Below are 21,519 nucleotides of genomic sequence, written 5' to 3'. Positions count from 1 at the left end.
CCCTGACTCAATGCAAAACGAAAATAAGGGGAGGTTACTGTATGTGTACGAGAATCCCCGTCCACTGCCAAAAAGACTATTAGCCCGCTTTGATTAATCATATATGAAAAGAAAACCGTACCTAGCTGGGCTTTAACAATGTATAACCAGCAACGATGTTCCGGCTGTAACAGTACAGCTAGGCTAGATCGGAATTCTTTCCCGTGTTTTAATCTCCTTAATTATTGTGGATGTGTTTTCGGGGTTTTTTCCGAGTTGACACGGTCCAGAGTATAGTTCTTTTCCCAATGTATCAATAATTCTTATTTTCACTACAAGATTTCCCTAAAGCAAGATTTTATAGTTATCCTTCATTTCCTCAATATATCTTTATTTGATGAAATTCCAAATACCATTGATATTTCATTTTTCCGTTTAGACTGTTTCTTATTTCGGAATATGTTTTCCAAATCATGAAGGTAGAATATAGCATTTCAGTTTTCCATCTTGAGAAATTGCAAAATCATAATCCGCTTGCTTTCAGCGTCATAGCACGTACCTACATATTGCTATTTCTCCTCCAAATAATCTATAATTGATTCAAATTTCATCTTTATGCGTCTTAATTGCAGCCGATAAAATCAGAAACAACAGTGTCTATACATGCAATTTATTCCTCAGTTGTTAGGATACATTTGTTGTGTTCATTCGGCATTACAGCCATGCATCGTGCGTATTACTATGCAAGATAAATTCATAACAACAAAACGAGTTGGGTTTTAATACATGTACGTTTATTGAAATCGTTGTTTAACATGTGTTGTAAATATTGTTTAGCATTGTGTAAACGATCAACGAACCAAATAAACATATCCATCGATATAATAAATACATTAATTAATTAATAAATAGAACTATTGCACGTTTTTTCACAAATGGTATTATGCAAAACTTTGAACGTTGTCTGTAAATATAAATATTGCACGGCTGTGAACTTTAATATTGCAGCAAAGTTAGATTTTGGACATTAATATTTTTCACCGAATTCAGTTGAAGAATGGAACAAGTCCGTATTCCGCCGGGATTTCGACGGAACATGAACCATATACATTGAGTGAAGTGGACAGGTCCTTGTCTGTCACGTGCCATGTACAGTCCTCGGGTGAGTACACGTAAATGTTCTTAACGGCATTGTCGTCGTTACGCGTCTTTCCTCCAGCAAAGAAGATACCCTCTTTTTCGTTAAACATCGCAAAGTTTGTGCAGCACACTGGCATGTTTGTACAGATGTCGTGCTGGTCTGAAGCTGGATCATACGACACAAGACGTCCTTTACCGCACGTAACAAAGATCTTTCCCTCGCGCACAACCGCCTGTGCTTTCGATACAGGGAAAGGTAGATTTGCCAGAATTTTACATGTTTTCGTTTGTGGATCAAACATTTGAACTACCGCGGTTTCCTTGCCATTGTCTAATATTCCCCCGAACACATAAATATGGTTACCATGCACGACTGTCGTGGCGCTATGGACACCTATGTCAAGATTACCAACCGTCTTCCAGGAATGGCGTTTTGGCGCGAATTCCTCGACGGTGCGAATTGTCTCCCCTTCGCTACATTGCCCTCCCAACACATAGAGTTTGTTCTGAACACACGTCATACAGTGGTGAGATCTTCCCTTCACTAGTCTTTTTGAACATTTTTTCATCTTGTTCATTACAATGTCACAATGGTACACGTCCCCCAAACATTTCCCGCCTCCAGATACGTACACGTGAGGCGCGTCATAGTTATTGTCCTGTAAACAACACACTGCAAATCCCGTGCCGACACCGGATAGTTCGGGCACCCGACAAGTTTTCTGGAAATTATTCCTACAGTAATACAAATTGACACTGAGAGGTGTAGAGGTCCTGTCACTCCCGTTTCTTGTGAACATCAACTGATAACGAGCAGCCTCGTTATGAGATCTGGGTTCCAGACTTAAGCGGCGACACAACTTGTTATTTCTAATAAAAAGTTCACATGCTGTCTGCAGTTGTTTGTGATGCAGTTGTCTCGAAATGGCTAAATATCTGTCCACATTTTTGGAATTGATGCAACCTCTATCTCTGAAACATCCCTCTCTAAAGAACATTGCTAAAGCCTTTCCGGATTCGGCATCGAGACTCTTGTAGACCCGAGTGGGGTCTGAACTGTTGGCGGGGTTGGAACATTGACGCTGCATGACCCTGGGATGCTGGTCTACACTTGTGCACTGAGAATTAGTGTGTGCAGCAGGGGCCAATGTGTGTCTCTGGTTTGTCATCTTCCCACTGTCAATATTTATTTTCTGTAAAAGATAAAAAAAAATATATTTATGACTTATAAAATATGACATGTAAGGCTACGTTTAATTAGATTGAATGTGTATTGACAAAGTGACATTTTATGTTGTTATTTACAGTCAATAAACTAACTTAAAAGTTTCTAAGATACATATTTGTGAATTAATCCAAAACAACTTGCACACGGATAAATACCGATTCTTACAATACGTACCTTTTTTGTTACAAAGTTTCTTCCGTTTTCTTCTTGTTGTACAACTCTCTATTTGCTTGAATTATTAGCGCATGGCAATGTTTATAGCTGTAAATTTGTTTTAGGTCTGGTAGGACTTTTCGTTATCGACCTCTTATATACATTGCTAGAATCTATAATTAAAATTAGCATGGGGAATTTCCCAAGCCATGACTCTTTGCTAACTTTAGAATTTCCTGGGGATCCCATACCGAAGGTAAAAGTCGGTGACGCGTCACTTCCATAGTCACATGGAAATATTTGAGGTAACATTAATAACCCGACGCAATCTTAGTAGTACAGAGGAGTGTTTAAGCAAAACAGCGTGTACTAATGGAGGTTGCCATATGTGTGTACACACATACACCTGAGGTTTTGTTTACACTACCGTTTGTATATATTGCTCGGTAGTGGTGTAATACCTTTATCATAGTGTTTCTGTGGGTAGGTGACCAACGTGTCGCCGTGACGTAAATGGTACTTTCTGTGACTTTCTGCTGTCCGTGTGGGGAATGAATGACGTTCATATAAATCTGTGTATTTGAATCACTATGACATTAAAACACTAATATCAGTATGAGAGTAGGAAATTACCATCTACGCAATAAAAATGAAGATTTTTTCTTTATCACTCAACTCGTCATCTACACACTGTAAACTGTTCCACGTGTCCAATGAATCATTTTCTGTTTTGAATACTAATACTTTATACTTTATATAATTATCGCGAAAAGAGGTTTTTCATAAATAATGAAATACATGATCGGAGATTCAAAATTATCGCTCTCTGAGAATAAACATAAAATATCAACATTTCTACAGACATTTCAAACTTTTTTGATAATGATAAGTTACATTCATTTATGTTATCTGTTATTAGCTAAAACACGCTAGATTTGATATAACGAGTTCCAAGATATCTCAGCTATTCGAGTTTAATATCTCAAATCATGCGCATTTATTGGTATAGATTTGAAACTTTTATAATCCATAATTAGCTTTAAAACAATTGACAATCTCAGTCACTCAAACTGTCATACAGGGCCAATTTAAAACAAATTTTGACGCGAAAAATAATCCAGGTATACCTATGTATACACCCAGCTTTAATCCCCATCTATTACAATCAATTTCGGGAAAGTATGATATAATAGTTAAGTGCACCAAGCTAATTCATTCAACGTGCATCCATACATGACTGCACACATATTAACAAGTTTGACTAATATTGTTGGTACTTAACCGGCGCCTTCTTTTGCATGACCACACGTAACTTGGAAATTAAAAGTAATTTAAAAGGCTGAAAGCTGTTATATTTTCAATCTCATAATGATTTTCTATGTAATTATGTTTCGTAGAATGCTAACATTTATAATTATAAAGTCATTATAACGCTTGTAATACGTTGTTACTTTTATGAATATATGTACCATTAAAATTGAATTAACGATAGATAATAATACAAGTGGATCAACCCTTATTTACTTTAACGGGTTGGCCTAAACTTTTCCATATCTTATGTACGTATAATGAGGGAAAATCCTAACACCCGTAACCAAGTCCGACGTTAAGACAGCGGCGATGTACTTTGCATAATGATTCATATCTATATCTATGTATCTATGTAGAGTATACACTGTTTAATGTCTGGTGACGTTAATCAAACATTACTCATTACTAAAATGTTACAGTACACAGCGTTATAGTCCATTGTGGTGTGAAAATGTGTCTGCTGTCATGGTTGATGAGAAAATGATAACATCATATTGTTATTATTCTTTGCCCCGCCCCAGTAACACTGTGACCTACTAAATAGCACAGTCACTAGTACTCGCGATGTCTGCAATGTATTACCCTGTAGGCCACAAACATCAAAATACTCTTCAGAAATCAGCAAAAGTTTAACTTTTACCTGACGTACCTGCGTCATCAGCCACGTTCATGCGTCAATCAAAGTTAATCAACTAACCACAGACATTTGAGGAGCTATACAGCATACAAAGTTCAAGGTGAAAGTCAGATCACTTGGGATTTTCATTTCTCACAATTTAAAATTACAAATCTATATCGCTGGTGATGTTCGTCGACACTGCTTATATATTACCTTTAACTTCATCATATAAATTAAGATGTTAAAAAGCAAATTTTCTGTGGCTATAAGCAAAATGCAGAATAAAACCAACCGAAGATACACAAGATATACACCAATAATTTCTGAGTAACATTCGATAGTTCCACTGCAAGCATAGAAACGTAAAAATGATTTCAAACGAATTATAATATATTTATTGAGCATATGACTAACACTAGCCATAACTATGGGGATACGATTCGTCCGCTGCCTCTGATGTCATTTATTATAGCATTCTATACAAAAGTATTGAGTAAGTGGTGAGGACTTCTGCTGGATGTGGACTTTATTTTGTGTTGCCATTATAATCATATCAGATGATGTGAACATAAACGTTTCGGTTACAAACGAAATAGACACTAGGACCAAGAAAGTAGTGCTTTTTTCCAGTCCTGTCGATGTAATATATTGTCACCATTTAATGAAATTATGTTTCACTATTACATGGACTGTATTGCTATTACATTGATCGTAATTGTTTAATCTCACAATTCACATTACTCTATATAAGAGGTTTTTCACGCATTCCGTTCAAGAACGTTCTCAACATTTATACTGTCGTTTATGTCAAGTCTCAATCGGCTCAGCTTCCTCAGCGTATGCTAGGAAAATAATCTATATTGATAATTGGGTTTTTTCAATAAAATTGACTTTTAACATTGAACTTCTTTGCACACATTTTTATGCAGCCTACATGTACATAACATAACAAAGCGTTGAAATAGGGACGATTAAACTATTCTGAATGGGATTAAAAAGCATAGTTTTATAAAAATATCACGCCGGCATTTTTAATGTCCGGTTGTAAGCTCGGGTCCCGCAGACAAAGAAATGTGTTCGATTTTTTAACACCACTTAACTGCCGTTGCTACGTTCCGCCTACTTAGAGTGAATTTTATTGATATCGTTTTGATTTGTTTTTATAGTGATATAGCATCATAAATGAGCCGTTGGAAATACGGACACAAATCAACAAGGATATTATTTATATACAACCTCCAACTCACACAACATGCATATCTTCACATATATGAATGTACAAAAGGGGGACACGTGTTAAGGTGTGCTTGACCAAGACTACTTCTTCCACACACTATTGATTTGCTAAATATATAATAGTTATGTTTTAATCCCTTAAATGTTCAGAGTAATGTCCCTTGGGATTAGATAATGCGTGATATAAATGTGGATACAATGTAATAAACATTAAATATAATAACAAAATGCAGAACCGCCAAGGAATGGTTCTCTGATATGAAATGGAAATCGACATTAGAACAATGGTCAGGGGAATCGATTGAAAAGTGATTTACATAAATTTTGTACTTGAGTTTGATTTTCGGAATTGTTTTTTCATTTTTTATCAGAGGTCGGTACGTTATCTTATCATAACAAGGCACAATGTCAACACACACTTACAGTGCTATTATGGGAAATACAGCATGTTGCCAGCGGAAACACATATTTCATCAAATAAAGCAATGAAGACAAACGAAGCACGTTAACACGAGTACGGCACACTTGTCACACGTCCTTCAGTGATACCAGGTCCGGAAATGATGGAGTGGTCATATCTATTGCACAAGCAGTCAAAATAAACTATAGATAATGGACACCCATCCTCTAACATCAGGGTCTGTCTCAATGCTATTAGATTAAGAATTCAGATTTTGCAATACAAAATTGATTTTATATACCTGTCTAAATCGAATCATGTATAATTCAAATGCATCAACAGACAGTTTAAGTAGGCCACCAAGTATTTATATCGCCATGTTATTGAACAAATATGATCAGAACATATGGGGTTTTTTTCCGAATAACAATTTTGGCTCTTTTGAAGTAATATTTCTCTAGAGAAGGCGATCAGCTGCAGTATCATTGAACGTTAGGTGTGGTTGTGTTTGATGAATTACTGTATATGTTGTTGCATGAATGTTTTATGTTTCCCAAGAAGGACGGAACAGCCGTATGGTACAGTGTAATTGCATTTATTACCAAATTTGATTGGTGCGATTACAGGTGTATGTTAAGTTCATGGTTGTACTGGAAACAGGCCACAGTTTATATATATTACTTTCTGCGATATCTTAAATAATATATAATTATAGCATGGTGATGAGGTCGATACATGGTTTTATCAACCTAAGTTAGCAATATTGACCAAGGACGCAGTCCGGGTCAATATTGCTAACCTAGGTCGATAAAACCATGTATCGACCGAAATCACCATGCTACAATAGTTTTATTATTTTAATTGATTTTTTCAAAATTGAATAAAAAAAAATGTAATTTCAATTCTTTTTTAGTCACAAATTTTAAAATCAACTAAACAAAAATATCAGAAAAAAAAGGAAAAATAAATAAATATCTGCAATAATCATTTAAATATCTGCAATAAGTGACTTCAGTGTTAATCTTGATCATTACTGTGTTTGTCTCCCATAGGGTGTTAATCAAGCATCTAAATGACTTCACAAAAATAACAGAATCTATTTATAGCAGGTTAATAACACTTGTTCTACCAACTTTTTTGAACACCTGCAAACCACTCAGGTTTATAACTACTTTTACAGGTGGTCACATGATGTTGTTTCAGCCAATCAGAGTCAGCTCAAAATCAATTAAAATAATAATAGCCATTATTTTGGGTCAGAAACAACATTTTGTATTTCATCCCTTTTTGAATCAAACTGCGACTTTTTATAATCATGTAGCTACCAATTAATCTGACAAAAAACACTATTGCGGCGTTTTGTTATATAGATAACATTTAATGTCAGACTTTCAAATATAACAATACGAAACCGCACCATTTCAAAAGCCTGACGGAATAAGTGGTTGTTATTTTTGTAATATATGAATTATATAATATATATGCGATAATAGCAACATGTACAGATTACAGATTAATCTGTGAGTCGAAACGAGTCCCATTAAAGACCATGTTCTAGTGCCCCGTATGATCCCATCGAAATTACTTAATGAAGCTTATCATTCAAGGGGCGATAACACACCTATTCTACAGGGGCCTTCCTACCCACGTGATCACTAGTGTTACCCTCATTTGTTTAAGGGTGTGTATATGTGCGTAGGTGCGCGTAAAGTGTCTTAAGAAAGCACACAACCCCTATAGCTGGCCCTATTAACTGTTTTATGCTACATCATATACAGATACATACGATTAATCTATTCCAGTACAATGCAGATGGAAATATCTCCAGCGGGCAGGAAAATGCCATAATAAACCAAAAGTAATACTAACTTCGAGTTAAATAAACCCACCTGGAACAGGATACGAATGAGCGTAACCTTACACTGTAGCTATATAGGGACTGGGCAGTACAATTACACAATTTTTCGAAAATCTAAAATCTAAAATCTAAAATCTCCAAAATGACTATTTTTCAAGTTATTTTTAATTTTCCTAGTTGCTTATATGTATGCTTTCTATATCTATGCAACTGTAAATTAGACGTCTCTACTAAAAAATAAAACCTTTTTAATACAAATAAGACAAGTTGTAGGCGTATTGTTGTCTGTACTTGTACAAAGTTGACCCAAAACCTGTCAATATTAAGAATTTAATAAGATAACATTCGACGTAGCTAGCGACTTACATCAAATTGCATCTGGGATGTTTTCTTTTATTAATGAGACCGATTCAATGGGGAATCTTAAAGTTAGTAATAATTTGTTGGTGTTAGTATCAAAGGTAAGGGTAGCGTTAAGTGATACGTATTCAGCTGTAAGGATTGCAGGCTACGTAAAAATATCCACGAACGTGGGTTACTACTAATTAAGTAACTAAAATCAGACTATCCGAGACAGGGACTTTCTGATTTCATAACTATTTTGATGTATTACTATCACTCTGTTTTTATTATAATAGTGTAAAATGACGTATTACTGATACCTTACGATAAAATAATCGCGAGAATTTTTCACGTGAGGAAGAACCTCCTTAACAAATCACTAACTCCATACAGACAACCATACGACCCTTTTCTATTACTACGTATCTGTGGTAATAAAGTTCAGGAGGTAAATAATCTATATCGGAAATGCTCTGAAACAGGAAGAAATTCAACGAAGGGAATAACTGTCTGTAAAACTTTATGCCCTAAAAACGCACAGCTTGAACATATCTTCTAGATACAGCAATCAACCTACTATTAAACTGGTATTTTCCATTATACCGTGCCAAACTAATTTCCAGCTACAAGGTAAATGGTAAATGAGACAATGTTCAAAATCCATTATTGTTCGATCTTAAGTTGCATCAGAGACGCTGTACCTATCTAGATGGAAACAAAGTAAGGCACATTATATAGGACGGAACGAATTGCACATATAGCATAATAGGTAAATAATCAGATTTACAGTCGGTAAACGCAATTATGTTATAAAAGACCTTCTGAAAATTGGATTTAACAATTTTTACGTTTGAATGAGCTAGCAAACCTTCTTAGAAATATACTGCCATGTTGGCATTGTTCAGTTTCAGTACTTAGTAATGCGTCCTAGTGACCCACCATCAACCCCATTGATGCAGACTGTTACTCATGGCAACCACGAGATATCTCACTGATGAGTTCAAGGCCACCATTTACGTACATCTACATGTACCTACGTCATGCTCATACAAGTTATCACTTAATATCAATCACTAACTAATGTAATTAAAAAGAAAGGTTTAGTCAAGAATTATTTAGTAAGCTATCCTTAAGAATCCGATAAAGATACAAAAACAATGTAATCAGAAACTCTCTGCCATTCCATTTTACTTCCATGAAAACCCAACGAAAGTCGGTAATGAAAATTAGATCATTATTGAGATTCTTCTTTTTATCGTATGCTCAGCCACAACATGTAATATTTCACACTGAATGATAATTATATTGGAAAGTTTTTTTAAAATACTATCATTGACCTTCATGACGTCACAATGGCTGATTTGATTACAATGGTATATAACGATATACTTTTGTTTCCAAAGTATATCATTAATAACATTTGAAATTAATTACGCAACTTCGGTTATGAGAATTTATACCATTGATCGTGTTGTTTACCTTATATGTTTATATATCGATTTTGTTTTCTTTCAGGATGAGGATTCGTTAACAGAAAATTGTAATAACAAGTAAAGATTATTACATTGTTGTCGAGTAACAAGATATTTTAAAGCCCAGATGTCACACGTGCAGATGCTGCTGCTGCTGCTACTGATGATGATGATGATGATCTTCTCGATCGATTCGGAGAGCTGACCTTACGCTAGCTAGGTAACACGAACAAGTTTAAAATATACAAGTACTTCTTAAATTGATATCTGATAGCTATCCAATTTAGGTAGAGAGATTGCTCAATGTTTATATATAGATGATGCAATTGATTCATTCAATGCATGATTTGAAAACCTCAGTTTGAGTCATCTGGGTGAGGATTAACGTCTCCAGAACATAATTTAAACATAAACCATATCCGGCTGGCTGTGAGATCTAGAAAGATATACAGTGCTCAAACGCCGATGTGCTGTAGGGCACCGTTTTCAAATATTTGTAGAAGCTTTTGTCTTAACGATTATCTATATAAGGAATTACATAAAGGGCATCAAGCAAAACTTATTATAGCCCTCGCCCTACAATAATATAGAATGCACACACATCACGCTTCAGTTATCAAAGACACCTGTATCATTTGAATATGTATATGATGTTAATGATGTCAGTCATAAATAAACAACTAGACAGCAGACACAAATTATCAACTCAAACATTATGATCTGGAACCATTCATAACAGCAGATAAGATTATCCGTGGCAATATTTAAACAAATCAGGTATGAACTAAAAAGAAACGTTTAGTTTCTATGATGCATCTCCATGAATCACAAAAGTTATATTCGTGTTGAGATAGAGAAGCATTTTACATTTGTTGGCGAATTAAAAGTAAAGCGGAGAAGAAAATCTCTGCCTCTCGATGAAAAAATATATACTGTGCAGTTTTTGTCTGTGTCAAAGTCACGTCGTCATTATGTTCTAATTAATGACATCGTGTGATTTAAGATGGTGTTGATTTTCGTTGGGAGCTTTTAGTAATTTAATGCCGCGCGTGACGTTTCGCGTTTCGGCTGGAATGTTTCAATAGATACGTATTTAAAATATATCTCTTTAAATAAAAATTAAAAACACGATATCTTTTATTTTAGAAATAAAAATAAATGTCGTTAGTTATGCTATATTTTAAATGAATAAATAGTCAGTGCTTTATTTTCTGATTATCTGTTACAATATCTCTCATCGGTATGTTCGCGTATCTAATATCACCATCTCTGAAAGATACGTCGATTACAAACCTTTTACCTCAACATAAACTAAATGAGAGACATATATTAGTCCAAACAATGTTCCAAGCTAGAAAAATAATTATTGTATGAAATTGTCAAACAAATTCGTTTCACTTGTAAGAAAATGACTTGCCGTAGAGAAAACGACGAACACGAATATTGTATGGAAACGAGCTATATCACATAGATGTTTCTTGTAAGTAGATGGCTTCCCCTATGTAGTTTTGTATACTTCAGCATATAGCTTGTCGGAAAAACACTTGATACCGGAGATGATATAAACCCTTAAACAGACGTCCTGGTGACGTTTAGTGTCAGGTGCAGACAAAGTATAAGGAGGTCAAGCCCATTATACAACCATCTGCAATTTACACCGTGTAAAGGCGACAGCTTCTCATAAGTCTATTTTTGCTGTTTTTCCAATTTGTTAACACAAATATCAATGATCAGAACACAGGCTAAAGTTTACATACATTTGTGTTGGTTTTGTATGAAAACTCTATTTGCTAACTTTGACGACTTTAACTGGACATTTCTGTTTGGTTTGTTTTTTATGTGTTTAGTCAAGTACGTGTCAGGTTTTGGAGGTGAAGGAAAACCGGAGTTCCCGAAGAAAAAACACCGACCTTCGACCAGTACATGGCGACAACCCCAAGTAGGCCTCGACCCCACGACCCAGTGGTGGAGGGCTAGTGGTCAGACGCCTTAAATTCTTGGCCACCGCGACCCCTTTCTGTCTAACTTCATTTTATAAAATAGTCAAATCAGAAAGATTTTTTTAAATATCTATAATGTTTTTTTACTATGTTAAAAATTTGTTCCATATAGTTTCACTTAAAATATAATGGAATTAATTTATGTAACGATATACATTGTGAATTCCATGATTCTGTCTGCAGCCATTAAAATAACAAAGTCCTCATATGTTGGCTTCAGATAAACATATACCTGTAAATAGGACATTTTCAGAATTCATCAAATGTTGGGGGGAAATTCTTAAGATTGTGGTAACATACAGCTGACGTATACACGTATTCAAAGTAAACTGACAGTGACCTCCGTGACCTAATGCCCTAATACTCTATTTTACACTGATGACGTCTTCTTTCTGAATTTGCCATCGGTCATTATAAAACATCCTTTTCTAATACCGATACTTGTGAACCTCAACTAGGGGTCGCCCTGCAAGTCATATGTTTGCATGCGTCAATTGTTAAAAAACTGCGTCACGCTCTGTCATTTAGAAAACCGCATGGATTTGAAACAAAGGCGTGAAATAACGTCATCAGGAGGTTTTACGAATACACATTGTTTTATTTGATATGTATCATGATAACATATGTATGTGATATTTTTATTATATTGCATGCTAACGCTTTGCCAAATTGGTAATATTGTAATACACAGTCCTGAGAATAAAAACTAACACACAGTATTGTGTCAGTAATTGTTCCTGTTCGTAGTCGGCTGTATTGAGAAGCATGTGTTTATCCATCTCCACCCAACAACTACGTAGTTTATTGAATACTGATGTCCTTGTGGAGTTCGAAAAAATGTAATTAAATGAAACAATAGACAGAAATTAATTATGCGAGACAGAAATTAATAATGCGATTCCAAGTTTATTTTATTTGCTTGTCACCGCGATGAAATTAAATGCAACTGCATTCAAATTGCAATAGACAATTTCACTTATCTTTGCACTTAACTGTTATTCAGTATTTCAATATGGAGTTTTAAAAATGTACTGCAATAAGTTACCTTATCTCAGGTTACTTTGAATGAGAAATACGATTGTTTCGAATAATAATTGGTGTTGAAAGCTCTATTTTTTATTTCCGCTGGCAAATCATGTAATTTCCTATTCTAGTTGTATTAAATATGCGCACCTTGCGTTAACATGGTCTATTTCTTACATAAAGTTGAACAACTCCAAGGTACTTAGCTATACAAGTTTAAAACATTAAAGTAAAGTATCAACTGGGTACGTAAGATTGCGAAATTGTTTGTTTATCTTGATAATTCTAAGAATACATTCGGTATGCACTATTGTGTACTTTAATCGAAGATTCAATCTTCATTATAAAGGAAGTATTCAAACTATTTTAATGTGTGTTTAATGACTCCCGAACTCGTACTTGAAATACCAGTTTTATATACGGATCAGTAAGATGATACGTATTTCTCTCTTCTCTGACGATCTATTTATATTTTTACATCCCTTCATAACAAACTAAAATTTCCTGAAGCTAACGATTACAATACATGTACGCGTCGGTGTTCTGGGTACTCGTGTGATCGATTTCGAAATAAATTAGCCAAGCATGAACAATTGAATGTCCGTATGAATCTTAAAATGTTCTCGGTATTACACTGTACAGAACAGAGAATTGATATCTAGACCATCATACAAAAATGTATACTGAGACTGGTTTTAGACAAGAAAGTGATACTACAGAATGTCACCACACACGGATAAAACCTACTGCAGCTTCAACACACATGAATAAAATAAACAACAACCTCAAAAGGCCTGGATAAAGTATACTGCGGTTCAATACACGGGGACAATATATACCATAGTTTCAACACACAGGGGCAAAATATATTGCACCTCCAACACTCAGGGACAAAATGCAATGCACCTCCAACACACAGGGACAAAATACAATGCACCTCCAACACACAGGGACAAAATCGTGGCAACCCAATATACAGGGACAAAAAACATTGCACCCCAACATACAGGGACAAAACACATAAGCACCAATTATGCCACAACGTCAAAACACAAAGCACAAATATACCGCATACAGCAATAAAAACTGATGATCAATCAAAACAAACGACAAATAAAAAACAAAAACACCAGAATAAAACCAAAAACTCCGGAAGAGTAATGTTTTTTTCCAACCACACGTGGTTCTAGAAGGTAGATGTAAAGTAATTTATAGTGCTTTAATCCGGGTTAAACATTTGCTTGTTCACAATCATCACAAGGAGCTAGGTAAAGTTTACATACAGGTAAGTGAATAAAAGTTTGTTTAGTGTTCGCTTCGGCTGGTGCATTACGAAATAAACATAATTAACATAATTCATTTATACACCCAATGCTTGAAATTTTAATGTATGTCTATATATAAATATCTTAACAATGAGAACTATGTTAGATAACGACATTTGCACTTTCGCTGGAAATCTACAGTTTAAACGGATACGTTGCATCATAAATAATACATCACATATGAAGGTATATTTATTTGGTATTAGTTCCCAAAGTCAAGGTATAAACAGCATACCTGAACATCATCTATTCACTACTTTGTCATTATCTGACTCTAAAATATAAATTGTCATATATAACAATTATAATCATATATAAGTTTTTTTTTCAGTCTGTAAAAAAATATGCTGGATTGTAGCCCTACCCATAAATCATTTAATAGATAAAGAGATATCAGTTATATGATAGCTGAAGTCACTAGTTTGTTGTCAGGACTTACTATCCTGAACCAGAAGTTCCTAGAGGTATTCAACATTCTTTTAACTACATATGTACCACACAAATAGCTATTGTCAGCAACGTTTTCTTTACATGTCATTTTGTTGTTGTTATAAGGTTGATGCGGTGTCATTTTGAGAACCCCGAGTGCCTTAAAGCACACTGGAACTGGACTAGCAGCAAATAACCGTGTAAAATTTATACCATGGTTACTGTTTCTCGGGCGTATCATACAGCACCCTCCGTAACCGTGAGAAAGACACCTGGTCCCGTATTCATTAGTAAAATCTACGACTACATTATGAAGCTACTTTCTTTTTAAAAGCCTTTTTGAGATGCATGTTTTTAAATAGCAATAAATACAAGTATCTGATAACGAAAGTAGTGTGGAGGTCATATTTGTCTTTACATATTTAGAACATTCGATTACATATATGTAACCTTGAAATATTTGAATAATACATTGCAGCTTGTAAACTAAATTAAGAAAATGTATGTCGATTTGTAATTATTTTTAAAACCTTCACAATATCGCTGGAAATCCACCCTGAAAATAGATCAGTTAGATCATACCTATATATATATAAATTGTCGATAAAAGCCTTGCATCATTTATTGTTTATTCCAAGAACAAAATTGGAGATTACAAATACCCAACAAAATGAGATCTATTGATAATATCCATACAGAGATAATAATCTTTCTGATCTCATAGGAACATGTCGGTACAAGCATTTCACATGTGATTAGATTAATCGATTCAATTACTATAATGAGTAGGTATACAAAATCCTGACCAATATAACGATTATCTATATTGAAATTGTTTGTTTTCTGTTTATTTTGACTTTGTTTAGTTCCTGTTGTTGTCACTTCGTTTTGATATTACTGTTAAAGCTGTTCTACTTTTGTTCCTGTACAGAATAACGTCTGTGTATACTATCTGTGAATGGGAGGCTTTCTTTACGCAACAAACCATCACTTTGTGGACTTGTTTATCTATATTCCACCACTGGGTCGCAGGTTCGAGGCCTACCTGGGGTAGTCGCCAGGTGCTGACGCCAGGTCGTTGAATTTTTTCTTAGCAATCCGTTTTTCCTACACAACCAAAAACTAGAACTTCCCTAAATGACCATAGCTGTTAATAGGACGTAAAACACAAAGAAACCAAATAAAGTATGTCTATAGCCCCCTTATTAGCATGAACAAATTTGGAATATTTGATGTAAATAAATTGCAATGTAAACCTACAAATATCATATTTATAAGTGTATACCGTGAAAAAATAGCATTTCTCAAAACCGGTTACATTTGCATGATAAAAGTCATCATTACGTGTTATCAAGCAACTGTATCAAAGCATCCCTACATACACATTAAATTCATCAGATAAATAAACGTTGTATGTTTATTTACTAATGATATCAGAGGCAGACAGGGAATCAAACATGACACGGGGTTATCGTAATTTGATGATCAGACAGCCTTTGATTTAGATAGACAGTATAGCCTGTGCAGATCCACATGGATATGTTATTCAACGTAAAAGTAGTATACCTGCTTTCATCGAACTTTGTTCCTTTACCATTTGAACTAAAAACATATATTCAAAAATGCGAGCTGTGTATCGAGCCGTGATTACATCATATTTTTTCGAATTTGGTGATATCATTGTAGGATGCTTGTTGTCAAGCTCGAATAAGACATTCGACAATGAAAGCATCTATGTTGTTTGTCTGCTGAAAAGTTATTTAATGCATACACTTACATATTCCGTCTTTGCGTATTGCAGAGTTATCTTCTCTTGTGAGCAAGTATTGATTATTACGTCATTGGTTTGTGTGAGAACATTACGTCGTTTTCTCAAAAATTGATGACGTTCCTCTCACAAACCAATGACGTAACAATCAATACCTGCTCACAGGAGAAGATAACTCTGCAATACGCAAAGACGGAATATGATCTCGCTTGAGCTTAGTATTGATAGGCAACGATCGTGGATATGTCGTGTCCGTCAGAAAAAATTGTGCTTTTCATTTTCACAAGGTAAAGTGTGTCATACATGTCATTGCAAAGCATAAAAATGTGCGTAAAAGTTCACAGATACCATATGTTACATTTAGCCGTGTTTGCCACACGACATAACATGAAGAACAAGTTATAAACTTCCCAAACTTACTGGTTACTGTTTACGTCACCTGCGGGGTGGATCCGGAAATATCGAAAAGTAAAATGGTTATGCTTACAATATATATTCTTTATTGTTAGGTTAATTCACAACAACAACAAATTCAACAAAGATGAATGACATCGCAAATTATATTCTGTTATTTATGTGATGATACGTTTGTATGCAAATATTTCTTAGTGAATATAAATTGTCATTGTCCATCAAGGACCAGTTTTCTTTCCCGAAACGAACACTCTGCATAAATTGGTTTCTATTTCCACACACATTCCTTTTTTTCAACTGAAGATTTTACCAATAAGAATTTCGATCCTTTTTTGCTCCCTTTTAACACCTATGAGTGCTACGAGGATGCTATAGCTGTATGGAGCAGTATACTTCATTTTTATATACTGCATCTTAAACCAAAACTTAACCCTTTCACCACTGTGGACCATAATAGACTCATCCAAATCAATGTATGGTAGAGTCTACTAAAGTTACCTAGGGGTGAAAGGGTTAAAGGTGCAATCGCTTGTGTGCGTGCCTTACGCGCCACTTTGTAGATACAACGTGATAGACTCTGCAGGTGGATGTCTTAGTCCTCGAGGTATGCTGTAACCTTGCTTGCTAAAACATATTTCTTCTGGATGATGGAACGGCTAATAACATGCACACTTTCTTCAATATTTAATTTGAAATGAACCAGCAAACCTTTGATGTTTGAAATTCGAGTAAGTACATGTAAGGGGGTTTACGCTCCTCCGCGTTTAACAGTTGTTTCGACCAATCCGGATATTTACCTTTTGTCACCTAACATCACCACTGAGTCCTAGAAGAACAAAACAGCTGTATATCTCAATGTGATTCCATTTTGGCATACAGTATATCAAATGTGCAATTACTCTACTGTGTTTATGCTCATCTTTTCTTGTAAATCATAGACGGGTTGTGTGTTTAAATATTTACCAAGACACTACAATATGTCTTAAACATGTAAATTAAATTTCGTTCACGCTTGTTACCATTTATAAACCACCATAAACGCAAAAATGTAAATAATACCAAATCGATTGATGTGTGTCACTCTTAATATGAGTTAAGTGAAGACAATCGCCAGGGCTCAGAACTGATGGTCAAAAGATTTTTTCTTGAACAATATGGAAAAGAACTATCCCATATTAACATCAATTAAAGCTGATAATTTAAATAATAATCATAATAAATACATATTTTCCGCAGTTATTTATCATTTGCTATACAGGGATATTTATATTGAAATAAGATGCAATTAAATGCACCAGGAAAACGGTATCGCTGCTGTCTGGCTTATCATAAGAACCAGAAAATATAATGTGTTATTGTAAATTAATACATTATTTTTGTATTTTTCTATACCGAACAGAGCCTGTCATGTGTAGGTATGTTGGATAACGAAACTCTAAACACGGGTGTAGAATTTACCTATCTCCCCCACATACATAATGATTGACTCTTACACCTCATACCCAGGATGTTTGGTAAAATCAAAATTGACATTGCGATTGCAAAGATTAATAACGCAGTTTTCTAGATACAATTTAAATTTACCAAGAATGCATTTGGTAAGAACAGGATAACGTATGGTATACCGAATGTACCGAGCATATACTTCAAAATTAAAAGGGTTAAAAAAACGCCATACATATAGTTAAATTAACAATTGTTCATTTGCGTGAATCGATGTCGGATAACAACAGTGTTTTGTCGGTAGATATTCTTCCGGTCATTATAATGACGTATGTGTATCATGTCGAAATGATGTCACGTTTCAAAACGTAAACCGATATGGTGATGAACATTTGGAATCGAATCTTTTGTTTTATTAACTCCCAAAGTCATAATTTAGAAGGAACCAAGGTCACTTTCTGCACCAATTTGGGATAAAAGTATCTCACATAGACATTTCACAAGGGACACGTGTAGCATTCATACGTAACGATGGGAGAATAACATGCAATATATCACATGAGGTGACGTGGATAGATATAACAAACAACATATATGCAATAGAAATAACAACTGATAAGGATAGATATCAGTGATGACAGTAATAGTCAGGCGTGTTAGGAAACCATTTGCCATCTTCATTAAGTACAATGATAACAGTAATAATCAGGTGTGCTAGGTTAACCATGCACCTTCTTTAGTCAACACAGTGATGACAATATTAGTCCAGTGTGTTTGGTAAACCACGCACCTTCTTCAGTCAATTCAGTGATGATAATAATAATCAGGTGTGTTAGGTTAACCACGCACCTTCTTTAGTCAACACAGTGATGACAATACTAGGTAAGTGTCTAAGGTAAACCACGGACCTTCTTCCGTCAACACAGTGATGACAATATTAGTCCAGTGTGTTAGGTTAACCACGCACCTTCTTCCGTCAACACAGTGATGACAATAATAGTTAGGTGTGTTATGTTAACCACGCACCTTCTTCAGTCAATACAGTGATGACAATAATAGTTAGGTGTGTAAGGTAAACCACGCACCTCCTTCAGTCAACACAATGATGACAATAATAGTCAGTTGTGTTAGGTTAACCACGCACCTTCTTCATTCAACACAGTGATGACAATAATAGTCAAGTGTGTTAGTTTAACCAAGCACCTTTTTCAGTCAACGCAATGATGACAATAATAGTCAAGTGTATTATGTTGACCACGCACTTTCTTCAGTCAACACAGTGATGACAATAATAGTTAGGTGTGTTATGTTAACCACTCACCTTCTTCAGTCAACACAGTGATGACAATAATAGTCAAGTGTGTTAGTTTAACCAAGCACCTTTTTCAGTCAACGCAATGATGACAATAATAGTCAAGTGTATTATGTTGACCACGCACTTTCTTCAGTCAACACAGTGATGACAATACTAGTCAGGTATGTAAGGTAAACCACGGACCTTCTTCAGTCAACACAATGATGACAATAATAGTCAGTTGTGTTAGGTTAACCACGCACCTTCTTCAGTCGATACAGTGATGACAATACTAGTCAAGTGTGTTTGGTTAACCACGCACCTTCTTCAGTCGATACAGTGATGACAATACTAGTCACGGGTGTTATGTTGACCACGCACCTTCTTCAGTCGATACAGTGATGACAATAATAGTCAGATGGGTTATGTTAACCACGCACCTTCTTCATTCAACACAGTGATGACAATACTAGGCAAGTGTGTTTGGTTAACCTCGCACCTTCTTCAGTCAACGCAGTGATGACAATAATAGTCAAGTGTATTATGTTGACCAAGCACCTTCTTCAGTCAACACAGTGATGACAATACTAGTCAAGTGTGTTAGGTTAACCACGCACCTTCTTCAGTCAACACAGTGATGACAATAATAGTTAGGTGTGTTATGTTAACCAAACACTTTCTTCTGTCAATACAGTGATGACAATACTAGTCACGTGTGTTATGTTGACCACGCACCTTCTTCAGTCAACACAGTGATGACAATAATAGTCAAGTGTGTTAGGTTAACCAAACACTTTCTTCTGTCAATACAGTGATGACAATACTAGTCACGTGTGTTATGTTGACCACGCACCTTCTTCAGTCAACACAGTGATTACAATAATAGTTAGGTGTGTTAGGTTAACCAAACACTTTCTTCAGTTAATACAGTGATGACAATACTAGTCAAGTGTGTTATGTTGACCACGCACCTTCTTCAGTCAACACAGTGATTACAATAATAGTTAGGTGTGTTAGGTTAACCACGCACCTTCTTCATTCAACACAGTGATGACAATAATAGGCAGATGGGTTATGTTAACCACGCACCTTCTTCAGTCAACACAGTTATGACAATAATAGTCAGGTATGTTAGGTTAACCACGCATCTTCTTCAGTCAACACAATGATGCTAATAATAGTTAGGTATGTAAGGTAAACCGCGGAACTTCTTCAGTCAGCACAGTGATGGGAATATTGTAATAGTCTGGTGTGTTAGGTAAACCACAAACCTTCTTCTGTTAATACTTCCATATCAGGGGTCGATCTATTTATATTTTGTATTAACAGTTAGTCGGAAACCAAATTAACTAGCCCATAGGTAACCCTTTGTTGACCTTGGTTGGACATGACAATTATCTATCGATTAACAGGAAAACACTCACTCATATAGACAAAAACAGTGCACAGCCCGAATGTTAATGTTTATTTTGTAAAAATATGCCGTATTTGCTTTTGTTTATTGTTTGCTTATCAATTTGGCAAATCATTGAGTAACCGGTTATTAAATTCTAATGGGTTTGCCATCCACTTATATATATATACAACATATACCCATTTGTCCCACTCGACCAACAAACAAACATAGGCCACAATGATTAAGGTTGCATTGATTCTATTTCGATTTCAATTGCGTGAAAATTTAGAGTTTCTAAATATAGGCCTTGTATCATCAGGTTAAATCAAACACTACAGATCTCTGACATTCAACGACCATTTCAAAAATAGAATTCAGCACAATCCTTATACAATGTTTACAAACATAATGTAAGTTTATTTACTGGCGCCTTGATCGATGTGGTCCTGTTCTCTCACGAATATAAAACAGTGTCACCCTATGCACGATTTTTTATTCGGACAAATTTGAACTGAAATTAGCTCGTCATAATATTTCTAGTTCCAGAATTGTTGATGTACAATCATGGTACAATGGCAAATGGTATTTATTTTGAAATGAGTTAGTTGGTTTACAAAAACGTGTTTACGGATGTTCACAAATTCCCCGACCTGCATTGAATATTTAGTGTGCCTATGCATATGTACAGG

The 21,519-nt window shown here is 35.2% G+C and overlaps 1 protein-coding gene across 1 annotated transcript; it reads right to left on the bottom strand.

The window, feature by feature from the left end:
• Positions 1-820: 820 nt before the first annotated feature.
• LOC110457962 (kelch-like protein 35) lies at positions 821-2,752 on the bottom strand. Its single transcript, XM_021509480.1, has 2 exons — positions 2,522-2,752; positions 821-2,312 (listed from the first exon to the last, which is right to left on the bottom strand). The coding sequence occupies exon 2, from the start codon at positions 2,286-2,288 to the stop codon at positions 1,026-1,028; it is 1,263 nt and encodes a 420-aa protein (XP_021365155.1). The 5' UTR covers positions 2,289-2,312; positions 2,522-2,752; the 3' UTR covers positions 821-1,025.
• Positions 2,753-21,519: the final 18,767 nt, after the last annotated feature.

The sequence above is a fragment of the Mizuhopecten yessoensis genome, unplaced genomic scaffold (genome assembly GCF_002113885.1).
Source record: "Mizuhopecten yessoensis strain PY_sf001 unplaced genomic scaffold, ASM211388v2 scaffold9385, whole genome shotgun sequence".
NCBI lineage: Eukaryota > Metazoa > Mollusca > Bivalvia > Pectinida > Pectinidae > Mizuhopecten > Mizuhopecten yessoensis.
This window is presented reverse-complemented; position numbering and strand designations above follow the sequence as displayed.